This window comes from Scyliorhinus torazame, chromosome 13 (assembly GCF_047496885.1).
Source record: "Scyliorhinus torazame isolate Kashiwa2021f chromosome 13, sScyTor2.1, whole genome shotgun sequence".
NCBI classification, from domain to species: domain Eukaryota; kingdom Metazoa; phylum Chordata; class Chondrichthyes; order Carcharhiniformes; family Scyliorhinidae; genus Scyliorhinus; species Scyliorhinus torazame.
In genome coordinates this window covers 116,278,216-116,300,370 of record NC_092719.1, presented here as the reverse complement: position 1 = coordinate 116,300,370, position 22,155 = coordinate 116,278,216, and the positions used below count along the sequence as shown (strand labels likewise).

Here is a 22,155-nt window from a genome sequence, read left to right as displayed (position 1 = left end):
GGGGTTGAAACTGGGATTAGCAAATCACCACCTTAACAAACAAAGTTACTGGAAAAGGGTGATGAAGCGATTCCAACTAGTTCAAAGTCCAGAATATCACAGCAAACCAACCTGATAATGTTGTGATCACCATTTCCATGGCAGTGAATATTCACAATCTGCAAAGGCTTACCCTCCAAACTACTCTAGCACTACCTCTAAGCAGGTAAAAAAATATTACCCCATTAGGTTTGGAATGCAGCTAGCCAGCTGTCACAATACCCTGTCCCCAATCTGAATATCCATCACCAAGTACTGCAATAGCCTGCCCCGAATCGGAATACCAGGTACTGCAATACCCAGTCCCCAGTCTCAGTAACAAATACTGCAACATCCAGTCTGAATACCAGGTACTGTAATATCCAGTCCCCAGTCTGAGTAACAAATACTGTAACACCCAGCCTGAATACCAGGTACTGCAATAACCAGTCTAAATACAAAGAACAAAGAACAAAGAAATGTACAGCCCGGGAACAGGCCCTTCCACCCTCCAAGCCCGTGCCGACCATGCTGCCCGACTAAACTACAATCTTCTACACTTCCTGGGTCCGTATCCCTCTATTCCCATCCTATTCATGTATTTGTCAAGATGCCCCTTAAATGTCACTATCGTCCCTGCTTCCACCACCTCCTCCGGTAACGAGTTCCAGGCACCCACTACCCTCTGCGTAAAAAAACTTGCCTCGTACATCTACTCTAAACCTTGCCCCTCTCACCTTAAACCTATGCCCCCTAGTAATTGACTCCTCTACCCTGGGGAAAAGCCTCTGATTATCCACTCTGTCTATGCCCCTCATAATTTTGTAGACCTCTATCAGGTCGCCTCTCAACCTCCTTCGTTCCAGTGAGAACAAACCGAGTTTATTCAACCGCTCCTCATAGCTAATGCCCTCCATACCAGGCAACATTCTGGTAAATCTCTTCTGCACCCTCTCTAAAGCCTCCACATCCTTCTGGTCGTGTGGCGACCAGAATTGAACACTATACTCCAAGTGTGGCCTAACTAAGGTTCTATACAGCTGCAACATGACTTGCCAATTCTTATACTCAATGCCCCGGCCAATGAAGGCAAGCATGCCGTATGCCTTCTTGACTACCTTCTCCACCTGTGTTGCCCCTTTCAGTGACCTGTGGACATGTACTCCTAGATCTCTTTGACTTTCAATACTCTTGAGGGTTCTACCATTCACTGTATATTCCCTACCTGCATTAGACCTTCCAAAATGCATTACCTCACATTTGTCCGGATTAAACTCCATCTGCCATCTCTCCGCCCAAGTCTCCAAACAATCTAAATCCTGCTGTATACTCTGACAGTCCTCATCGCTATCCGCAATTCCACCAACCTTTGTGTTGTCTGCAAACTTACGAATCAGACCAGTTACATTTTCCTCCAAATCATTTATATATACTACAAACAGCAAAGGTCCCAGCACTGATCCCTGTGGAACACCACTGGTCACAGCCCTCCAATGAGAAAAGCATCCTTCCCTTGCTACTCTCTGCCTTCTATGACCTAGCCAGTTCTGTATCCACCTTGCTAGCTCACCCCTGATCCCGTGTGATTTCACCTTTTGTACTAGTCTACCATGAGGGACCTTGTCAAAGGCCTTACTGAAGTCCATATAGACAACATCCACTGCCCTACCTGCATCAATCATCTTAGTGACCTCCTCGAAAAACTCTATCAAGTTAGTGAGACACGACCTCCCCTTCACAAAACCATGCTGTCTCTCACTAATACGTCCATTTGCTTCCAAATGGGAGTAGATCCTGTCTCGAAGAATTCTCTCCAGTAATTTCCCTACCACTGAAGTAAGGCTCACCGGCCTGTAGTTCCCTGGATTATCCTTGCTACCCTTCTTAAACAGAGGAACAACATTGGCTATTCTCCAGTCCTCCGGGACATCACCTGAAGACAGTGAGGATCCAAAGATTTCTGTCAAGGCCTCAGCAATTTCCTCTCCAGCCTCCTTCAGTATTCTGGGGTAGATCCCATCAGGCCCTGGGGACTTATCTACCTTAATATTTTTTAAGACACCCAACACTTCGTCTTTTTGGATCTCAATGTGACCCAGGCTATCTACACACCCTTCTCCAGACTCAACATCTACCAATTTCTTCTCTTTGGTGAATACTGATGCAAAGTATTCATTTAGTACCTCGCCCATTTCCTCTGGCTCCACACATAGATTCCCTTGCCTATCCTTCAGTGGGTCAACCCTTTCCCTGGCTACCCTCTTGCTTTTTATGTACGTGTAAAAAGCCTTAGGATTTTCCTTAACCCTATTTGCCAATGACTTTTCGTGACCCCTTCTAGCCCTCCTGACTCCTTGCTTAAGTTCCTTCCTACTTTCCTTATATTCCACACAGGCTTCGTCTGTTCCCAGCCTTTTAGCCCTGACAAATGCCTCCTTTTTCTTTTTGACGAGGCCTACAATATCTCTCGTTATCCAAAGTTCCCGAAAATTGCCGTATTTATCCTTCTTTCTCACAGGAACATGTCAGTCCTGAATTCCTTTCAACTGACACTTGAAAGCCTCCCACATGTCAGATGTTGATTTGCCCTCAAACATCCGCCCCCAATCTAGGTTCTTCAGTTCCCGTCTAATATTGTTATAATTAGCCTTCCCCCAATTTAGCACATTCATCCTAGGACCACTCTTATCCTTGTCCACCAGCACTTTAAAACTTACTGAATTGTGGTCACTGTTCCCGAAATGCTCCCCTACTGAAACATCTACCACCTGGCCGGGTGGTATATGGTACTGTAACACCCAGTCTGAATACCAGGTACTGTAATACCCAGTCCCCCGTCTGAGTGACAAATACTGTAACACCCAGTCTGAATACCAGGTACTGTAATACCCAGTCCCCCGTCTGAGTGACAAATACGGTAACACCCAGTCTGAATACCAGGCACTGTAATAACCAATCTAAATACAAGGTACTGTAACACCCAGTCTGAATACCAGGTACGGTAATACCCAGTCCCCTGTCTGAGTGACAAATACTGTAACACCCAGTCTGAATACCAGGTACTGTAATAACCAGTCTAAATACAAGGTACTGTAACACCCAGTCTGAATACCAGGTACGGTAATACCCAGTCCCCAGTCTGAGTGACAAATGTAACTACCCAGTCTGAATACCAGTTACTGTAATAACCAGTCTAAATACAAGGTGCTGTAACACCCAGTCTGAATACCAGGTACGGTAATACCCAGTCCCCTGTCTGAGTGACAAATACTGTAACACCCAGTCTGAATACCAGGTACTGTAATAACCAGTCTAAATACAAGGTACTGTAACACCCAGTCTGAATACCAGGTACTGTAATACCCAGTCCCCCGTCTGAGTGACAAATACTGTATCACCTAGTCTGAATACCAGGTACTGTAATACCCAGTCTAAATACAGGTACTGTAACACCCAGTCTGAATACCAGGTACTGTAATAACCAGTCTAAATACAAGGTACTGTAACACCCAGTCTGAATACCAGTTACGGTAATACTAATTTCCTCCCACGCCTTTGCTATTCTTCCCTCCACGAATGTAACTTTCTGCAGCCCGGTGCCCAGGAATTACCGTGCCGCCCTGCCCTTGGCTATAGCCGTTCCGACGTAGCTGACTGCCGGCCTCCAGCGGCAGCCGGAGCCGCGCTGCCATTCGAGCTCCAAACGCCAGCATCCCTGAACCCGAGTCCCCCTCCGGGCGCCTCCTGCTCAACGCGCATGCGTACACCCTGCTCAGGCAGGACCGGCATGGTCCCGCCCACACCCTGGGAACCAATCAGAAATCTGGAACTACAGCCCCCATGGTGCATTGGGCTCAGTGTGGGCCAATTGGAAAGTTATCATCTGTTTCCAAATTCCTGCAGGCTGCCTTCTTGCCCCTTTTTGGGACATTAACAACATATCTCCCATGCTGTTTCTCAATGGGAGCTTAAGCATAGAAAAGTTGCACACTGTCCTGTGACTCAGAAGGTTGAGGGTTCAGGACCCACTCCAGGCAAATTTATAACCCCTGGTTGATAGCTCTGTAAGAGTATGTTGCAGTGTCAGAGGTATCCAAGAGCGTTGTGAATCTTTGGAATTCTCTACCTCAGAAACTGTAGATGGCTAAGTGATAAGAGTATGATTGAGATTTGTCATTTTTAATGTATGGAGATAGAATGAGAAATTGGAGATGTTATAGTGGTTCAGCCATGATCTTATTGGATGATGGAGCAGGCTGATCTGCATTATGGCCTATTCTCACTCCTATTTCTTATATCCTGAAATAATATTTATGAAAATGGGTATATCACACAACATATGCTTTTTTAATCAGAATTTGTAGTGCAGCATCTGTAAGTAATCTGATTCTAAATAATTGAAAAAAAATTATAACAAACCACACAGAACCAACCAGCTACAATGGAGTCAGTTTCTTTGTCAATTAAGAAAAGTTTTAAAGGGTATCCAATAGCCCCCTTGTGCCTAAAGATGATTCATTTTAAATGTTTCTTCAGTAATAGGTACAAATCATTATTCTTCTGAACAAACGTACCACTTCACACTTATGTATATTGAAGTTAATTTGCCAATTACACATACATTTTTATAAGTTTATGAATGTTTTCCTGTATTTTGTTAGTCCTTCCCTATATTAATTACACCCCCGATTTAGAGTCATTTGCAAATTTTTAAGTTGTTTTTCTGATTCCCAATCTACATTATTTATGTAAATTGAAAAATACAATGTCCCCAATGACCGATCATTGCCGGAAAGTTTGAACTTCGACTGGGCAATTTCCCTAATCCCTTGGTCCCTCAGAATAGGTTTCCAATGGACTCCCGGGTGCGGCTATGCAGAGCTAAGTCGCATGTTCGGCAGCTCCCGCTTGGAACGGACTTTTGGGCTCTTTACTGGGCCCCCAACGGCATTTTTTCGACATTTCCCGGTGTGGGAAGAAGACTGCAACATTCCCCCGACAGTGTCCCCCAGGAATGGTATGTCTCTTGGTTACCAGACCCGGCAGAAACAGTAAAAGATTTGGCTGGAAAGACAAAAGCCACTTCCAGCATGCAGGTGGGGGAAGGGCAAGCTTAAAGGCTTCAAGCTGTCTTGAGGGCCTTTATTCAAGGTGAATTCTAGCAGCAGAGGGAACAACTGTGAAAATATCTCACCAAGGCCATTGAAGAAGCGGGGAAGGCCATGGAGGAGCATTCGGCAGCTCCTGTCTGGAACGGACTCTCAGACCTTTTTCAGGAGTTTCCACAGACTTTTGGGGGCAGATTGGTGAAGCGAACACTGCCAAAAGGATTCCCTCTCGAGACTTCCGGTTGCAGCTATGCGGAGCTAAGTCGCACATTCGACGGCTCCCGCAAAAACGGACTTTTGCGCTCTTTTCAGTGCCCCCAACGGCACTTTTCTGACGTTTCCCAGTGTGGGAAGGAGTTAATAACAGCTCCCCATCAGTATATGGCTTTAACTAGGAGCGGGGCGACAAAAAAGGTGGTGGTGGACCCGAAGAAGGGAGGGAAGAAGGACAAAATGGCGGCAGGCGAAGACCAGGCAGCGTGGAGGCAGTAGGCGGAGGAGCAGGAGAGTATCCAGCGCTGCCTCAGAGAGATTAAAACAGACCTGCTAGAGCCGATGAAGGCTTCTATTGATAAGCTGCTGGAGACACAGACGGCCCAGGAGGTGGCGATCCGAGAGGCTCGACAAAAGATCTCTGACATTGAGGACGAGATCTTAGGCCTGGCGGTAAAGGTGTAGGCGCACAAGGCGCTCCACAAGAAATGGCAGGAGCGGTTCGAGGAGATGGAGAATCGGTCGAGGCGGAAGAATCTGCGGATTCTGGGCCTCCCGGAGGGGCCGGACGTGGGGGCCTATGTGGTCACCATGTTGAACTCGCTGATGGGAGCGGGGTCCTTCCAGGGGCCACTGGAGCTGGAAGGGGCCCATAGAGTGTTGGCGAGGAGGCCCAAGGCTAACGAGCCTCCGTGGGCGGTGCTGGTGCGGTTCCATCGGTTCGTCAATCGGGAGTGTGTGCTCAGGTGGGCCAAGAAGGAGAGGAGCAGCAGGTGGGAGAACGCAGAGGTACGAATATACCAGGACTGGAGTGAGGAGGTGGTGAAGCGGAGGGCCAGGTACAATCGAGTGAAGGTGGTGCTGCACAGGAAGGGGGTGAAGTTTGGCATGTTGCAGCCGGCGCGACTGTGGGTTACCTACAAGGATCGGCACCATTATTTTGAGTCTCCGGAGGAGGCGTGGCCCTTTGTCCAGGCCGAGAAGCTGGACACAGACTGAGGGTCGGGATGGGCGCCTGGGGACTGCGGTGGATATGTTATGCCTATTTTTTGTTCGGGGGGGGCCTTTGCATTGTTTTGGGTTTCTTTTTCTCTGTGTTTTTCTCTTTCGGGTTGGGGAGGGTGGATGGGGAGGGTTGGGCACTGTTTTGGTTGGTGGCGGGGCCTGGTAGGTGGAGAGCGTGGGCTTTCTTCCCGCGCCGAAAACTGGGGGGGCGGGGCCGGGGCGGGGAAGCGAGGATTGTTTCCCGCGATTAGAACGAGGGGGGAGGGGGAGAGGAGGGTGTGCCACACAATGGGAGGAGTCGAAGGGGAGGCGGGAGTGGCCGGAGTCAGCAGGAGTCAGCTGACTTGCGGAAGTGCAATGGGGGGAGTAAACCAGCTAGGATGGGTCCTAGCTGTGGGGGGGGGGGGGGGGGGAATCGAGTTGCTGCTGCTAAGGTCAAGGAAGAGCTGGAGCGAGTGGGGGGGGGCGTGTCGAGACGGGGGTATGCCGCTGTGGGGAATGGGCCGGGTGTGGTGTGCGGGCGCGTGGCTGGCCGAGGAGGGGTCATGGCTAGTCGGTGGGGGAGGGGGGCGGGTAGCCCTCTGATCCGGCTGATAACCTGGAATGTAAGGGGACTGAATGGGCCGGTTAAGCGGGCCCGCGTGTTCGCGCACCTGAAGGGGCTCAAGGCGAGTGTGGTTATGCTCCAGTAGACACACCTGAAGGTGGCAAATCAGGTAAGACTGAGGAAAGAGTGGGTAGGTCAGGTGTTTCACTCGGGGCGAGATGCCAAAAATCGAGGGGTGGCGATCTTGGTGGGAATGAAGTGTCATTCGAGGCGTCAAGCATTGTGGCAGATAATGGTGGTAGGTATATAGTGGTAAGTTGCAGGGAGAGAGGGTGGTACTGGTCAATGTGCATGCTCTGAACTGGGACGATGCGGGTTTTATGCGGCGTATGTTGGGTCGGATCCCAGACTTGGAAGTGGGGGGCCTGATAATGGGGGGGAGACTTTAACACGGTGTTGGATCCGTCACTGGATCGCTCCAGGTCTAGGACGAGTAGGAAGCCGGCAGCGGCTAGAGTGCTGAGGGGATTTATGGACAAAATGGGAGGGGTGGACCCTTGGAGATTTGCAAGGCCGGGGGCTAGGGAATTTTCATTCTTCTCACATGTCCATAAGGCTTATTCTCGAATCAACTTTTTCATTTTGAGTAGGGCGCTGATAGCGAGAGTAGAGGATACCGAGTATTCGACAATAGCCATTTCGGACCACGCCCCGCATTGGGTGGACTTGGAGATGGGGGAGGAGAGGGACCAGCGCCTGCTGTGGCGCTTGTAGGTGGGGCTGTTGGCGGATGAGGAGGTGAGCGAGCGGGTCCGAGGAAGTATAGAGAGGTACTTGGAGACCAACGATAATGGGGAGGTCCGAGTGGGGATGGTATAGGAGGCACTGAAGGCGGTGGTGAGGGGAGAGCTGATCTCCATTAGGGCCCACAAGGAGCGGGGGGAGAGGGAGAGGCTGGTGGGGGAGATGGTGAGGGTAGACAGGAGGTACGCGGAAGAGCCTGAGGAAGGATTGTTGAGAAAGAGGCGCAGCCTCCAGGCCGAATTCGACCTGGTGACCACCAGGAAGGCGGGGGTGCAGTGGAGGAAGGCCCAGGGGGCGGTCTACGAGTACAGGGAAAAGGCAAGCCGGATGCTGGCGCATCAGCTTCGGAAGCGGGGACGCAGCTAGGGAGATCGGGGGAGTTAAGGACAGGGGAGGGAACGTGGTGCGGAGTGGGGTTGGTATCAATGGGGTCTTCAGAGACTTGTACGAGGAATTGTACCGATCCGAGCCCCCACGGGAGGAGGGAGGGATGGGCTGTTTCCTGGACCAATTGAGGTTTCCAAAGGTGGAAGAGGGACTGGTGGCGGGACTGGGGGCATCGATTGGGCTGGAGGAGCTGATCAAAGGGATAGGAAGCATGCAGGCGGGGAAGGCACCGGGGCCGGACGGTTTCCCGGCCGAGTTCTATAAAAAATATATGGACCTGTTGGGCCCGCTGTTAATTAGGACCTTTAATGAGGCAAGGGAGGGGGGGCGACGATATCCCGACGATATACCGGGCACTGATCTCCTTGATCCTGAAGCGGGACAAGGATCCCCTGCAGTGTGGGTCTTACAGACCGATTTCCTTGCTAAATGTAGATGACAAGGTGCTGGCGAAGGTCTTAGCCACGATGATTGAGGATTGTGTGCCGCAGATCATCCATGAAGACCAGACGGGGTTTGTGAAGGGGAGACAGTTGAACGTGAATGTGCGGAGGCTTTTGAATGTTATCATGATGCCGGCGAGGGAGGGGGAGGCGGAGATAGTGGTGACGATGGACGCTGAGAAAGCCTTTGATAGGGTGGAGTGGGGGTACCTGTGGGAGGTGCTGAAGATGTTCGGGTTTGTGGAGGGGTTTGTCAGGTGGGTTCGGCTGTTGTATGAGGTCCCGATGGCGAGTGTGGCCACAAATAGGAGGAGGTCCGAGTACTTTCGGTCATTAAATTGGAGAGGGTGAAATTCGCCTTGAGAGGTTTCTTTAGGCGGTGGCAACCGTTCTTAGACTTTCTAGCAGAACGATAGACATTGGTCGATGGCAGCAGCAGCTCGGGGGGGGGGGGGGGGTGGTTTAATTTATTTTTGTTTATGTTATTTACACTGGAGGGTCTGAGGGGGTGTATACACCTGTTGTGTTAAGTCGGGGTGTTAATGTTAATTTATTATTTATGTACAGGGGGGAGGGGTTTGGTGGGTTGCTTTTTTAGATTGTGTTTTGTACTTAACCCTGTTGGGTTCTTTTTTCTTTCTCATTTTGTTATTGATATTTTATGAAAAACTATAATAAAAATTATTTAATAATAAAAAAAAAGAATAGGTTTCCAGTTCTGAGATCGAGTCGGAGACTTTCCACAGTACTTACCTGAATAGTTACCCAAGAAATGTTTGACAGAAAAAATCCTAGTCTAATTTCTCCCAACCTACACAACTGGCTTCCAAATCATCCACTCTTACACTCTTGACTCCCGACCCAAATACCCCCATCCCAACCTGACGAGACCAACTATGCACCTACCCCCAACTAAACCTGACCAACTCCCACCAACTGGTAACCCTCCTGGCCCCCCACCCAACTACTCCCCCTCACCACAAGACTACTCCCACTAGACCTGGCTAGCCCCCTACCTGACAACACCTCCTGATCTGACCCAACTACCTGACTGACTGACCTACCTGCCACACTGCTTACCTGTCTCCCTATCCACTTAACTCATCCACCCTACCCATTTAGTTCATCTCCCACCCTCACTCATTTATCCATCACCCATTCACTAACATTCACAATGGACACTGTTATAACCTGCCTGCTTACCATTGGCTGGGGACTAATGACAATCGCACAATCCTGTGGGAGTATGAGCTTCCCCAATGAGGGGGGCAGAGAAACTATTAGTAAACTCCATGTATAAATAAAGCTGGCCAGTTTGGAACCAGCAGGAAGGAGTGTGCAGCAAGGGAAGTTGCTGCTGCTGTTATATATATATATATGTTATTGTAAATAAATGTTATTACTCTGTATCCTTAAAACTCGTGCTGGATTCTTCGTGGCCCTCACAAAACTGGCGACGAGGATGGGATGTTATAACCTGCCTGCTTACCATTGGCTGGGGACTAATGACAATCCCACAATCCTGTGGGAGTATGAGCTTCCCCAATGAGGGTGGCGGAGAAACCATTAGTAAACTCCATGTATAAATAAAGCTGGCCAGTTTGGAACCAGCAGGAAGAAGTGTGCAGCAAGGGAAGTTGCTGCTGCTGTTATATATATATATGTTATTGTAAATAAATGTTATTACTTTGTATCCTTAAAACTCGTGCTGGATTCTTCGTGGCCCTCACAAAAGACACTTAAGCTAGTGCCGTGAAAAGGTAGCTTGGATTTTGTGCTGATTCTCTTGCAAGGATTCCTTAACGGAGGGAGTTCTTCTGCATATTGGATCAGATGTCTCGCCTTTCTAATCATATCCAGCTAAGTGTGCAGTTTTCTGTCTGATCAGGATTGGATGCTGCAGTTCCGATTTTGATCGGAAGATTTGGGCCAAAATCCTTGTCTAGCCTTTCAATTACTTCAAAAAATAATTAATTAATATTAATCAGACATGGCCTTCCATTTTGAAATCTGCACTGACTACTTTTTATTCTATATTTCAGTTTCTATTTTTCTATTACACTGTTAAGGATTTCATTATCTTTCTTCCCATTGACATGAAGCTGATTGTTCAATAGTTCCCTGGATTTGCTCTTTCTCCCTTTTTTAAATACAGGAATCACTATAGATGGACGAACACTCTTCTGACACTATTCCCGTTTTATATACAAGAGTGCCTTTGCTATCTCTTCACTAGATTTTACTATGCATAGATGTAAACCACCTAGACCAGGTGGAGTTTTATCTTTTTTTAATAAAAATATTTTATTGAGGCATTTATATTTATATATTCACACAGCAAATATAATCACAAATCAAAACAAGCCAACAGGGCTGCAAATAACAAACTCAACAAAATACCTAACACCCCACCATCCTGCTCCCCACTTCCCAACCCCCATGCCTCCCCATTTTAACCTCCCCCTCCCCCCATGGCTGACATCTTAACTTTTCTCGAAGAAGTCGATAATCGACTCCCACCTCCAGGCAAACCCCTTCAAGGCGAACTTTATCTTTTCTAGCCTGAGAAACTCTGCCAGGTCACTCACCCACACCCCTGGTTTCGGGGGCCCCGGGTTCCTCCATTCTAATAATATCCAGGGATATTACCAGGGAGGCAAAGGCCAAGACATCGGCCTCTCACGTCCCCTGGATTCCCGAGTCTTCTGACCCCTGAAGATCGCTACTTCTGGACTCGCGACCACCTTCACCTTCAGGACCTCCGACATAACATCGGCAAACGCCAGCCAGAATCCTCCACGCTTCAGACATGCCCAAAACATATGGACATGATTCACGGGCCCACCGCACACCGCCCAAACCTGTCTTCCATCCGTTCAAAAAGCCTGCTCAGCCTGGCCACCGTCATATGCGCCCTGTGGACCACCTTAAATTCGATAAGGCTAAGCCTCGCGCACAACGAGGATGTATTCACCCTCCTCAGGGCCTCCTTCACAGGCCAGCCTCCAACTCCCTACCCAACTCTTCCTGCCACTTACGCTTCACTACCCCTATTGGGGCTCCCTCCCAATCATCAGCTCCTTGTAAATTTCTGACACCTTCCCCTCCCCTCTGTTCTTGACACCCTGCCGCCATTGGCTAGTAAGAACGGCAGAGGCGCCGTCAACAAAGCCCCCAAACTCGTTTTCCTGCAAGAGGCTGCCTCTACCCGCTCCGACATCAACCCCTCCCCCACTACCCTCTTCCTAACCACAGCTATGTTCGCCGCACAGTAATAATTCATGACGTTCGGGAGAGCCAACGCCCCCCGGCCAGCTCGACCTTTTTCCAGCAACAACTTCTTCACCCGCGGACTTTACCCCTCCAAACAAACCCTGAAATCATCGCATTCATCCACTAAAGAAAGCCTTAGGAATAGAAATTGGAAGGTTCTGAAACACAAACAAGTAACTTGGCATCCAGATTTAACAACAAAATTGGTTGTAAGACCCACACTGCTCCGGATCCGTGTCTTTCTTTAAAGTTAAGGAGATCGAGGCCTGCGATAATGTTGGAGGGAGTACCACCTGCTCCCTCGCCTCATTCAACACCCTCACCAGCAGAGGCCCCAGGTCCCCCAAAAACGTTTTGAAGAATTTCACTGGGAACATGTCCGGGCCTGGGGCCTTCCCCGCCTGCATCGTCCCCAAGACCCTCTACCACCTTCACCAGCCCAATGGGGGCACCCAGCCCATCCACCAGGTCTTCCTTCACCCTTGGGAACTCTAACCCCTCCAAACATTGCCTCATTCCCTCCACCCCGGCTGGGGTCTCCGACTCATACAGCCTCCTATAAAAATCCTAAACACCCCAGTCACCCCTGCCGGAACCAAGACCGTGTTTCCCCCCCACCTATCCTTCACTTTTTGGTCTCCCTTGCTGACTCCTGATTCCTCAGTTGATGTGCCAACATCCTACTTGCCTTTTCCCCATACTGATAGACCGCCCCCTTTGCCCACCTCAACTGTCCTACCCATGGAAAATAACCCAAACTCCATCTGCAGTTACTGCCGCTCCCTCAACAACCCCGCCTCCGGTGCCTCCGAATACCTCCTGTCCACCTGCAAGATCTCCTCCCTAACCTCGCCATCTCCGCCCGCTCTGTCTTATCCCTGTGTGCTTGTATGGAAATAAACTGCCCCTTTACTACTGCCTTCAATGCCTCCCACAACCTGGCGGCTGAAACCTCACCCATGTCGTTCAGCTCCACATATCCCCGAATGGCAGCCCCCCCCCCCCCCCCACACCCCCCACCCCCCCCACCCCCCCACCCCCCACACCCCCCATGAGCTCTATAAACCTCCTCAGATCCTTCGATACTCCCCCGACCTCAGACCCGACAGATCCAACTTTTTGGATCCAAAACTGTGCTAAAATCCGCCCCCCTCCGATCAGCCATATCCCCTCCCAGGCCAGCCTCCAGCCTGCGTCCTGTACCCCCTCATGCATGCCCTCAAATGTCCCCCGTCATCGACCCTCCCCATACCACTTTTCAAAAAGCCCTTAAGCCTCTCCCCTGTCAGCAGTCCCTCCCTCCCCCCCCCCCCCCCCCCACAAAATAACAATCCCAACCCCCCCGTTAACACTCTAACCACATTCTCACCCCCCACTGTGCTTCCATGAACTAGCCTGCCCAGTTAGCCTGGCTTCCCCCACCCATGGCACCTAGCATCCTACTCCCCACTATTCCCCTCCCCCCACCTCGCTCAAATACTATCCTGGTGCAAACAACAACACCAACAAGCAAAACCCCCAAACAAAGAAAAGAGCATCCACCCATCCCCCACAGCAGGACACCGAACAATGGCCCCCAGAGAAAAGAAAAACCCCAAAAGGAACAAAAAAGAACACCTCCGCCAAAGTTCAATGTCCTCCCTCCCCTGCCAGTCCATTGTCCCTCACAAAGTCCATCGCTTCCTCGGGTGTCCCAAAATAAAGTTTCCGGCCATTGTAAGTCACCCAGAGGCAAACCGGGTACAGCATTCCAAACTTCACACACTTCTTAAAGAGGGCAGCCTTCACCTCATTGAACGTCGCTCTCCTCTTGGCCAGTTCCGCACCCAGGTCGTGGTACACTCGAAGATCACTACCCTCCCAGGTACATCGCCTCGTCTGCCTGGCCCACCTCAGGATCCGTTTCTTATCCAAAAGCCGGTGCAGCCGCACCACCATTGCCTGCGGCTTCTTCATCAGCGCCCTGTGTGCCCCGGCCCATCCCAAAGGGCCATTCGAAGGACCCCTCTCCCAGCAACTTCTGAAACATCTGAGCCATGTACGAGCCAGCGTCCGCTCCCTCACTCCCCCCCTCAGCCGCCTCTGAGTATCACATATCGCCGCCAACTCAGTGTCAGTCGAAGTGAGCTGCCCCTGTGCTCCCCCACCATCTCCTCTACCTTCTGGATCGTCTGGCTCTGAACTTCCAGCCTTGTTTTCAGGCGGTCGATAACCTGCCTTAATCGGGTCCACCGTCCACGCCAGGTCCTCCAAAGTCTCCTTCCTCTGCTCGGTGAGCCTCTCGTTCAAGAAGTCCACCAACTGGGCTTCCGGTGACGGCGGGCGGGAGGCAGCCGCAAAATGGAGGGCTCCCGTTCGAGAACGGCATTTTCGGGGCTTTAAGCCCGGTCCCAGCGTCCACGGAGGCGGCAAAAGCAGGGGAGAAGGCACAGAGGAGGCACAGTGAAGGCACAGTAAAGAAAAATGTGGAGGGTGAGCAAAAGAACGGCCGTAAAAAAAACAGCTGAAGGTCCGTCAGGGAGTGGAAAGATCTCCACGGGATCACCAAGGAAAATGGAGGCTGGAGCACCAGGGGAGGGCGCATTGCTTACGGCTGAAGAAATAACTAAGGTGATGGCTGCGGAATTCGAAAGGCAGTTTACAAAATACATGGAGACAATGAGGAAGGAGATGAGGGAGGTTTAGGGTGTGTTGGTGGAGGAGGCGATTTCCCCAGTGACGACGGCGGTGGCGAGCGCAGTAGCGGAGGTGCGGGAGCAAGGGGAGGCGCTGAAGGAAGTGGAGGAGACATTATTGCAGCACCGTGATCATCTTACCTCGATGGGGAAGGAGATGCGGAAGGTGATGGAGATTAACAAGGATCTGCGAGGAAAAATGGAAGACCTGGAAAACAGATCCAGGCGACAGAATTTGAAGATTGTGAGGCTGCCCGAAGGAGTTAAAGGACCGAGGCCGACTGAGTATTTAGCCACATTGCTGGCGAAATTATTGGGGGAGGGGGAGAATCCCTCCCGATATGAGCTGGATCGGGCTCACCAGTCATGGAGGCCTGTACCAAAGGCGAGTGAGCCGCCAAGGGTAGTGACTCTGTGCTTCCGGAGGTACAGTGCGAAGGAGAAGGTCCTGTGCTGGGCCAAGCAGAAGCGGGTGGTGCAGTGGGCTGGAGCTGGTATACGTGTATACCAGGACTTTACGGTGGAGCTGGCAAGGAGGCGGGCTGCCTTCAACCGGGTGAAGAGGGCACTGTACATTAGCAAGGTGCGGTGCGGCATTGTATATCCAGCGAAGCTGAGGGTGACTTACAAGCTCAAGGACTTTTATTTTGGAATGGCGGAAGCAGTGGAGGAGTTTGCAAAGGCAGAAGGACTGTGGCAGAACTGAGAAATGGCCATGTGCCGATGTAACCTCAGGACTGTATTTTCTTCTTTTTTGTTTCACTGCGTGCGGGTGTAGGGGCTAAAGGAGCCAATGTTGTATATATTCGGACAAGGGAAGTGATGGGACTTTCACTCGAAATGAGGGCTCTTTGGGGTGTAGATGGATATGCGGGGTTTGTGTGCTAAAAGGGGATTTCTGGGCTTTCCTAGGGCCGGGCAAGGGGGAAAGGGACCCGGGCGGGGCCTCCACGTTGGCCGGTTTAAGCCGGCCAGTGAACGGGAGTGAGATGGGGGAGGGGCTCCGGCCATCGGAGCCTGGCAGAACAGGGTCCGAGTGGTCTAGCCGGGATGGAAAGTTGGGGGGAAGGAACCGAGATTGGGGGAGGAGTTTTACAAGAGGCAGTGGACGGGAGGAGCTGGAGAGGGGAGGGGGGGTGTTTACAACCCTTGGGTATCATGTACGGTACTCTTTCAGAGGTTGGATGCCGTTGAGTGTAGCGGGGGGGGGGGGGGGCGAAGTGGACTCTATAGGTTAATGGTGACCATGGGCGGTCCCGGACTCCTTTTTCTTTTTCTCCTTTGTTTTTTGTTTCCACCGTGGGAAGGTTTGTTTTATTGGATGCATATATTGACAGGTGGGCCGTTGTTTGGGGTGGTGGGAGGATGGGATCATTGGTATTGTTAAGGGGATTGATTTTGTATTTGTTACCATTTACTGTCTGTGGGTGGTGTAAATTTTAAAGGAAAATGTGAAAATGGAGAATAAAAACATTTTAAAAAAAAGAAGTCCACCAACTGTTCCATAGACCACTGAGACGTTAGGACCAGATCCTTACCCTCCGCCACCTTCATCTGTGCCGCCGGTACAGCTTCTCGCAACTGCTCCTCCTTTTAAAACCACTCCTGGTCCACGAATCCATCCACTGATGGGACACCCTCTCCTTCCACCACTCCTGCACCTTTGTTCCTCAACAAATCCACCCGTTAGCCAGGAAAAAGGTCCAAAAACACCACCACGAGCGGGAGCCCCCAATTGTGCAACCATTCACACCATGGCCGCCACCACAAGTCCAGTTTTATCTTTTTTTAAAGTCTGATTAGTTTATCAATTATCCCTCTCCTTCATGTGACTGTATTTATATCTTTTTCACAATCTTTTTCTAATGTCACGCACACTATGTTGGCCACTGATAAATACTGATACAAAGAAAGTATTTAATATTTACAACCTAAAGGCACTATCCCATTCCACATTTTTATTTTGTTACACACCTGTCTCTAGAATATTTTATCTCCCTTTCAAATTCTGTTTTGTCTTTCTATCCTTTGGTGTAAATATACTTTCTGTATGCCTTTTGTGATGAAAGTCCATCCATATGCTGCAAAGCTTTGGTGAATGTTCGCATCAGGAATTCGGAATTCGGAACAAACAGAGATTTGCAGAGAAATATTCTGGTTTTAACGAAGGTCCTTAACCTTACCCCTGATGTTTTATATTGGCTGAAAAACCGTTACACGTGGAACATCTGATACTTTAATGTTTCAATAGATCTGACACTTCTTTTAAATAAAGAGGGACGGGGCCCTCAATGTTCAGTCAATAGCTTGATGTACTCAAGAGACTACGGTTGAGACTTTGCTCTTTGTCGATTATATTCAAAGAAATGCCATCATCACCATCAGAGTATCTGCCAGTGAAACTGTCGGTTCGGGATATCTGCTTTTTGTGTGTACATTGACACTCGTCTGCAGCTGTTAATTATGTTGGATTGGGAATTTATGTTGAATAATATTTGGGTGGGAGCCAAGCACCATTTTTGGAGATTTCCCTGGGGAATAACAATGGGGGCATTTGACATTTTGTGCCTTCGAGTTTTGGACAGTTAAAGTATCTTCTCCTCTCCTGTTCTCTGGACATATTGGACTGAGTCGATGTCACAGTCAATATAATTGCACCGGAACATTCATCAGAGATTACAAATGGGCAATGTTGAAACAAAGCTAGATCAAAATTTGTTGTATGCACTGTATTTGCTTGACTATTAGATTAAAATACAAAAATTAGGACTTCCAGTTGTGGAGTGCAGGAGAAGATGGCATGTAGGAGAAGGGGCGGCACGTGCCACAGGGGTTAGCACTGCTGCCTCACCGCTCCAGGGTTCCGGGTTCAATGGCTGTCTGTTTGGAGTGTGCACGTTCTCCCCGTGTCTGTGGGTTTCCTCCGGGTGCTCCGGTGTAATCCCACAGTCCAAAGATGTGCAGGTTAGGTGGATTGGCCATGTTAAATTGCCCCTCAGTGACCATAAGGTTAGGTGGGGTTACTGGGGGACGGGGGTAGGGTGGAGGTGTGGGCTTGAGTGAGGTGCTCTTTCCAGGGGCCGGTGGTGACTCGATAGGCCGAGTGGCCTCCTTCTGCATTGTAAATTCTGTGATTCATAGAAAACGGAATGCCGGCATTTTGCCGGCATCCTGGGGGGTTCCTGATGGCATCGGGCTGCCCCACAACGGGAAACCCCATTGACCAGCCGGCGTAATGGAGCATCCCTCCGGTGGGGTGAGGCAGAAATGTGGCTCGGCGGGGCGGAGAATCCAACCCCTTGTTTTTGGTCCTTTTAGCCCGGTTCCTGGGGGAAATTGGTTGACAAACCGGCCCATATAACAGTAATGTGTGTGTGGAGCCCGCACATTCTCCCTGTGTCTGCGTGGGTTTCATGCGGGTGCTCCAGTTTCCTCCCACAAATCCAGAATGACGAGCTGTTAGGTGAATTGGACATTTTGAATTCTCCCTCAGTGAACCCGAACAGGCGCCAGAGTGTGATGGCTAGGGGCTTTTCACAGTAACTTCATTGCAGTGTTAATGTAAGCCTACTTGTGACAATAATAAAGATTATATATTATTATTATTTTTAAAAATAAATTTCGAATAGCCAATTCATTTTTTCCAATTAAGGGGCAATTTAGTGTGATCAATCAACCTAGCCTGCACATCTTTGGGGTTGTGGACAAACACGGGGAGAATGTGCAAACTCCACAGATCGAACCTGGGAACTCGGCGCCGTGAGGCAGCAATGCTACACCAGTGCGCCACCGTGCTGCCCTTATTATTATTATTATTACTTTGTGGGCGCAATTCTCCATAAATATTTCTTTTTTATAAACAATTTTATTGAGGTATTTTTGGCATTGTAAACAGTTACAGTGTAATGTGCGAATATCAACACAAAGCAGAAACATAGTGCAAAAGACCACTCCTCTCTCATAAACAGTACCCGCCTATTTATCCCTCCTATTCTACTCTAATCTACCTCCACCCCCCTGCTGACATTTAATTCCCCACGAAGAAGTCGATGAATGGTTGCCACCTTCGGGCGAACCCTAATACAGATCCTCTTAAGGCAAACTTAATTTTTTCCAGCCCTAAAAAGCTCAACATGTCCGAGAGCCATGCTTCGGTCTTTGGGGGCTTTGAGTCCCTCCATGCCAGCAGTATACGTCGCCGGGCTACCAGTGAAGCAAAGGCCAAGACGTCGGCCTCCCTCTCCTCCTGGCCCCCCAGGTCTTCCAAGACCCCCAAAATTGCCACCACTGGACTCATCACCACCCGAGTGGGCAACCCTGGCTGGTCCCCCAGTGTGGTCTAAAGTACTCTGATATTGTCCTATTTGTCCTCACACTAGCTTTTGGGGCCTGGTACAATAGTCTAACCCAGTCAACAAAGCCCTCCCCGAACCCAAACCGTACGAGTACCTTCCACAAATAGTCCCACTCCACCCGGTCAAAGGCCTTCTTGGCATCCATTGCCACCACTGCCTCTACCTCTCTGCCCTCCGGGGGCATCATGATCGCATTGAGTAGTCTTCTCAAGTTGGCTACCAGCTGTCTGCCTTTCACAAACCCTGTTTTGTCTTCCCCGATCACCTCCGGGACACAGTCCTCAATTCTAAGCGCCAAGGCCTTAGCCAGGAGCTTGGCGTCGACGTTGATCAGGGAGATTGGTATATATGACCCACGCGCTTCCGCGTCTTTATCCCTTTTAATATCAGCGAGATGGTAGCCTGTGACATCGTTGGGGGTAGAATCCCTCTGTCCCTCGCCTCGTTAAATACCCTAGTCAGCCCCGGCCCCACTATCTCCGAGAACTTTTTGTCGAACTCCACTGGGTATCCATCCGGCCCCGGGGATTTACCCGACTGCATGGCCTTCAAGCTCTCCTCAGCTCTGATCGGGGCCCTCAGTCTGTTTACCAGCCCCCTACCCACTTTTGGGAAGGTCAGTCCATCTAACAGACGCTTCATCTCCTCCGGCTCCCCAGGGGGTTCCGAGGTATAGAGCTCGCTGTAAAACTCCCAAAACACCCTGTTCAGTCCTGACGGGTCATCTACTCTGTTCCCCATACCATCCACTACCCTGCCTATTTCTCTGGCCGCCTCCTTCCTCCTGAGTTGCTGCGCAAGCATTCTACTAGCTTTCTCCCCTTGCTCATAGACCACACCCTTTGCCTTCCTGAGTTGTTCCACTGTCTTGTTCGTGGACAACACTCCCAACTCGGCCTGCAGTCTCCGTCTATCTCTAAGTAGGTCCTCCCTCAGGGCCTCTGCGGATTCCCTATCTGTCCGGTGGATCTCCTTGACCAGTCTGTCCATCTCCGCTCTGTCCGTTCTATCTCTGTGGGCTCGAATTGAAATCAGCTCCCTCCTTACCACCGCCTTCAGCGCCTCCCACAGGGTCGCTGCTGAGACTTCCTCTGTGTCATTAACCTGCAGGTAGTCCTGCATGCACTTCCGCAGTCTCTCACACACCCCCTCCTCCGCTAGCAATCCTACGTCTAACCTCCATTGTGGGCGCTGGTAGCTCCCTTTGCAGACCTGCAGATCAACCCAGTGTGGGGCATGATCCGAGATGGTGATCGCTGAGTACTCCGTATTTTTTACCCCGCCTACACAGTCCCTGCTCATGATGAAAAAATTGATTCTAGAGTATACTTTATGAACATGCGAGTAGAACGAATATTCCCTTCCTGTCGGCCGTCTGGCTCTCCGTGGGTCTACTCCCTCCCATCTGCTCCATGAACCCCCTCAGTTCCCTTGCCATCGCTGGGAGCCTACCCGTTCTGGAGCATGACCTGTCTAGTCTGGGGTCGAGGACCGTGTAGAAGTCCCCACCCATGATCAGCTTGCGTGAATCTAAGTCTGGGATTTTCCCCAGCACCTTTTTAATAAAGTCAGCGTCGTCCCAATTTGGAGCATATACATTCACCAGGACTACCCTCACACCCTCCAGCGTACCCCGGACCATAAGAAATCTACCACCTCCATCTACAATTGCGCCCTCCGCCTCAAATTGAACCCGTTTATTGATCATGATTGCCACCCCCCTGGACTTAGAGTCTAAGCCCCGAGTGGATGATCTGGCTGATCCAGCCCTTCCTTAGTCTGGTCTGGTCAGTCACTTTCAGATGTGTCTCCTGCAGCATGATTACATCTGCCTTTAGAGCCCGCAAATGCGCGAACACACGCGCCCTCTTGACTGGCCCGTTTAGTCCTCTGACATTCCAGGTGATCAGCCTGGTTGGAGGGCACCTGCCCCCCCACCCCCCTTGCCGATCAACCATTCCCCCTTCTTGGGCCCGCCCCCAGTCCATGTGCCGCACCCCTCCCAGTTTGCCTCCTGGCAGCTCCCTGTAGCGCACAAAGACTCCGTGAGACGAATAGAGTGAAGTCGATGAGGCTTTATTAAGCGTGTCTGTTCCCCCGCAGCTCGATAGTAGAATGGCCTGCGGGGGAGGACTCCGGCTTCTTATACTCCGCCTTCAGGGCGGAGCTAGAGGTCAACGGCCAACCAGGACCCGGGATCTGTCAGCCAATGACATTAGGGCTTCCAGTCCCACATGACCCCTAATACATACTACCACATTCACCCCTTGTCAAAAATGAACCCGGCGGGGTGATGCTTCGTATGGTGGTAAGGGTTTACAGGGCTGGTCCTGGGAGGAAAAACATTCACATGGCAATACAGTATTGTACAATTTTGTCCTGTTTCAACTTATTTACAGAAGGTATCGGGAGAAAAGCAAAATGTTCTTGTGAAAAGTCCATATATTGATTTAGATCGACGCCACGAGTCGGTCGGGCGGTCTGGTCGTCCGTGTCGATCGCCTTGGCCCCGGTGGTGGTGGTGGTGGTGCTTGTACCGGTGTTGTCGTCTCCGGGAGCCTTACGGTTTCCGCTTGGGCTTTATTCTTGGTCGGGCCTGAGGGGAGGGGAACCGATCCTCCTGGGAAGGGGGCAGTCGCGGGGTGCGGCGGTGGCAGGAAGGGGGGGGGGGGGTTGGGTGAATCGTGTCGGGGGGGTGTGTGTGTTGCCGGCGGGCGCCAGATTCCGCAGGGAGACCGTGTCCTGTCGGCCGTCGGGGTACTCCACGTAAGCGTACTGCGGGTTCGCGTGGAGGAGGTGAACCCTTTCGACCAACGGGTTCGCCTTATGTGCCCGCACATGCTTTCGGAGCAGGATGGGTCCTGGGGCCGCCAGCCAGGTCGGCAGCGACGTTCCAGAGGAGGACCTCCTAGGGAAGACAAGGAGACGCTCATGAGGCGTTTGATTAGTGCTCGTACATAATAGCGACCGGATGGAGTGGAGAGCGTCCGGGAGGACCTCCTGCCACCGTGAAACTGGGAGGTCCCTGGACCGTAGGGCCAGTAGGACGGTCTTCCAGACCGTGCCGTTCTCCCTCTCTACTTGCCCGTTCCCCCGGGGGTTGTAGCTGGTCGTCCTGCTCGAGGCTATGCCCTTGCTGAGCAGGAACTGGCGCAGCTCGTCACTCATGAAAGAGGACCCCCTGTCGCTGTGGACGTATGCGGGGCAACCGAACAGTGTGAAGATGGTGTTCAGGGCTTTAATGACTGTGGCCGCGGTCATGTCAGAACAGGGAATGGCGAATGGGAAGCGAGAGTATTCGTCCACCACATTAAGAAAGAATGTGTT

General features: G+C 50.8%; 1 protein-coding gene across 1 annotated transcript in view; it reads right to left on the bottom strand.

The window, feature by feature from the left end:
• Positions 1-3,782, bottom strand: part of amt (aminomethyltransferase) — a 52,327-nt gene extending 48,545 nt beyond the window's left edge. The window contains exon 1 of the mRNA XM_072472085.1: positions 3,630-3,782. Coding sequence (XP_072328186.1) covers positions 3,630-3,731 — 102 coding nt within the window. The 5' untranslated portion in view covers positions 3,732-3,782. The remainder of the gene's footprint in view (positions 1-3,629) is intronic.
• Between the last annotated feature and the right edge of the window lie 18,373 nt (positions 3,783-22,155).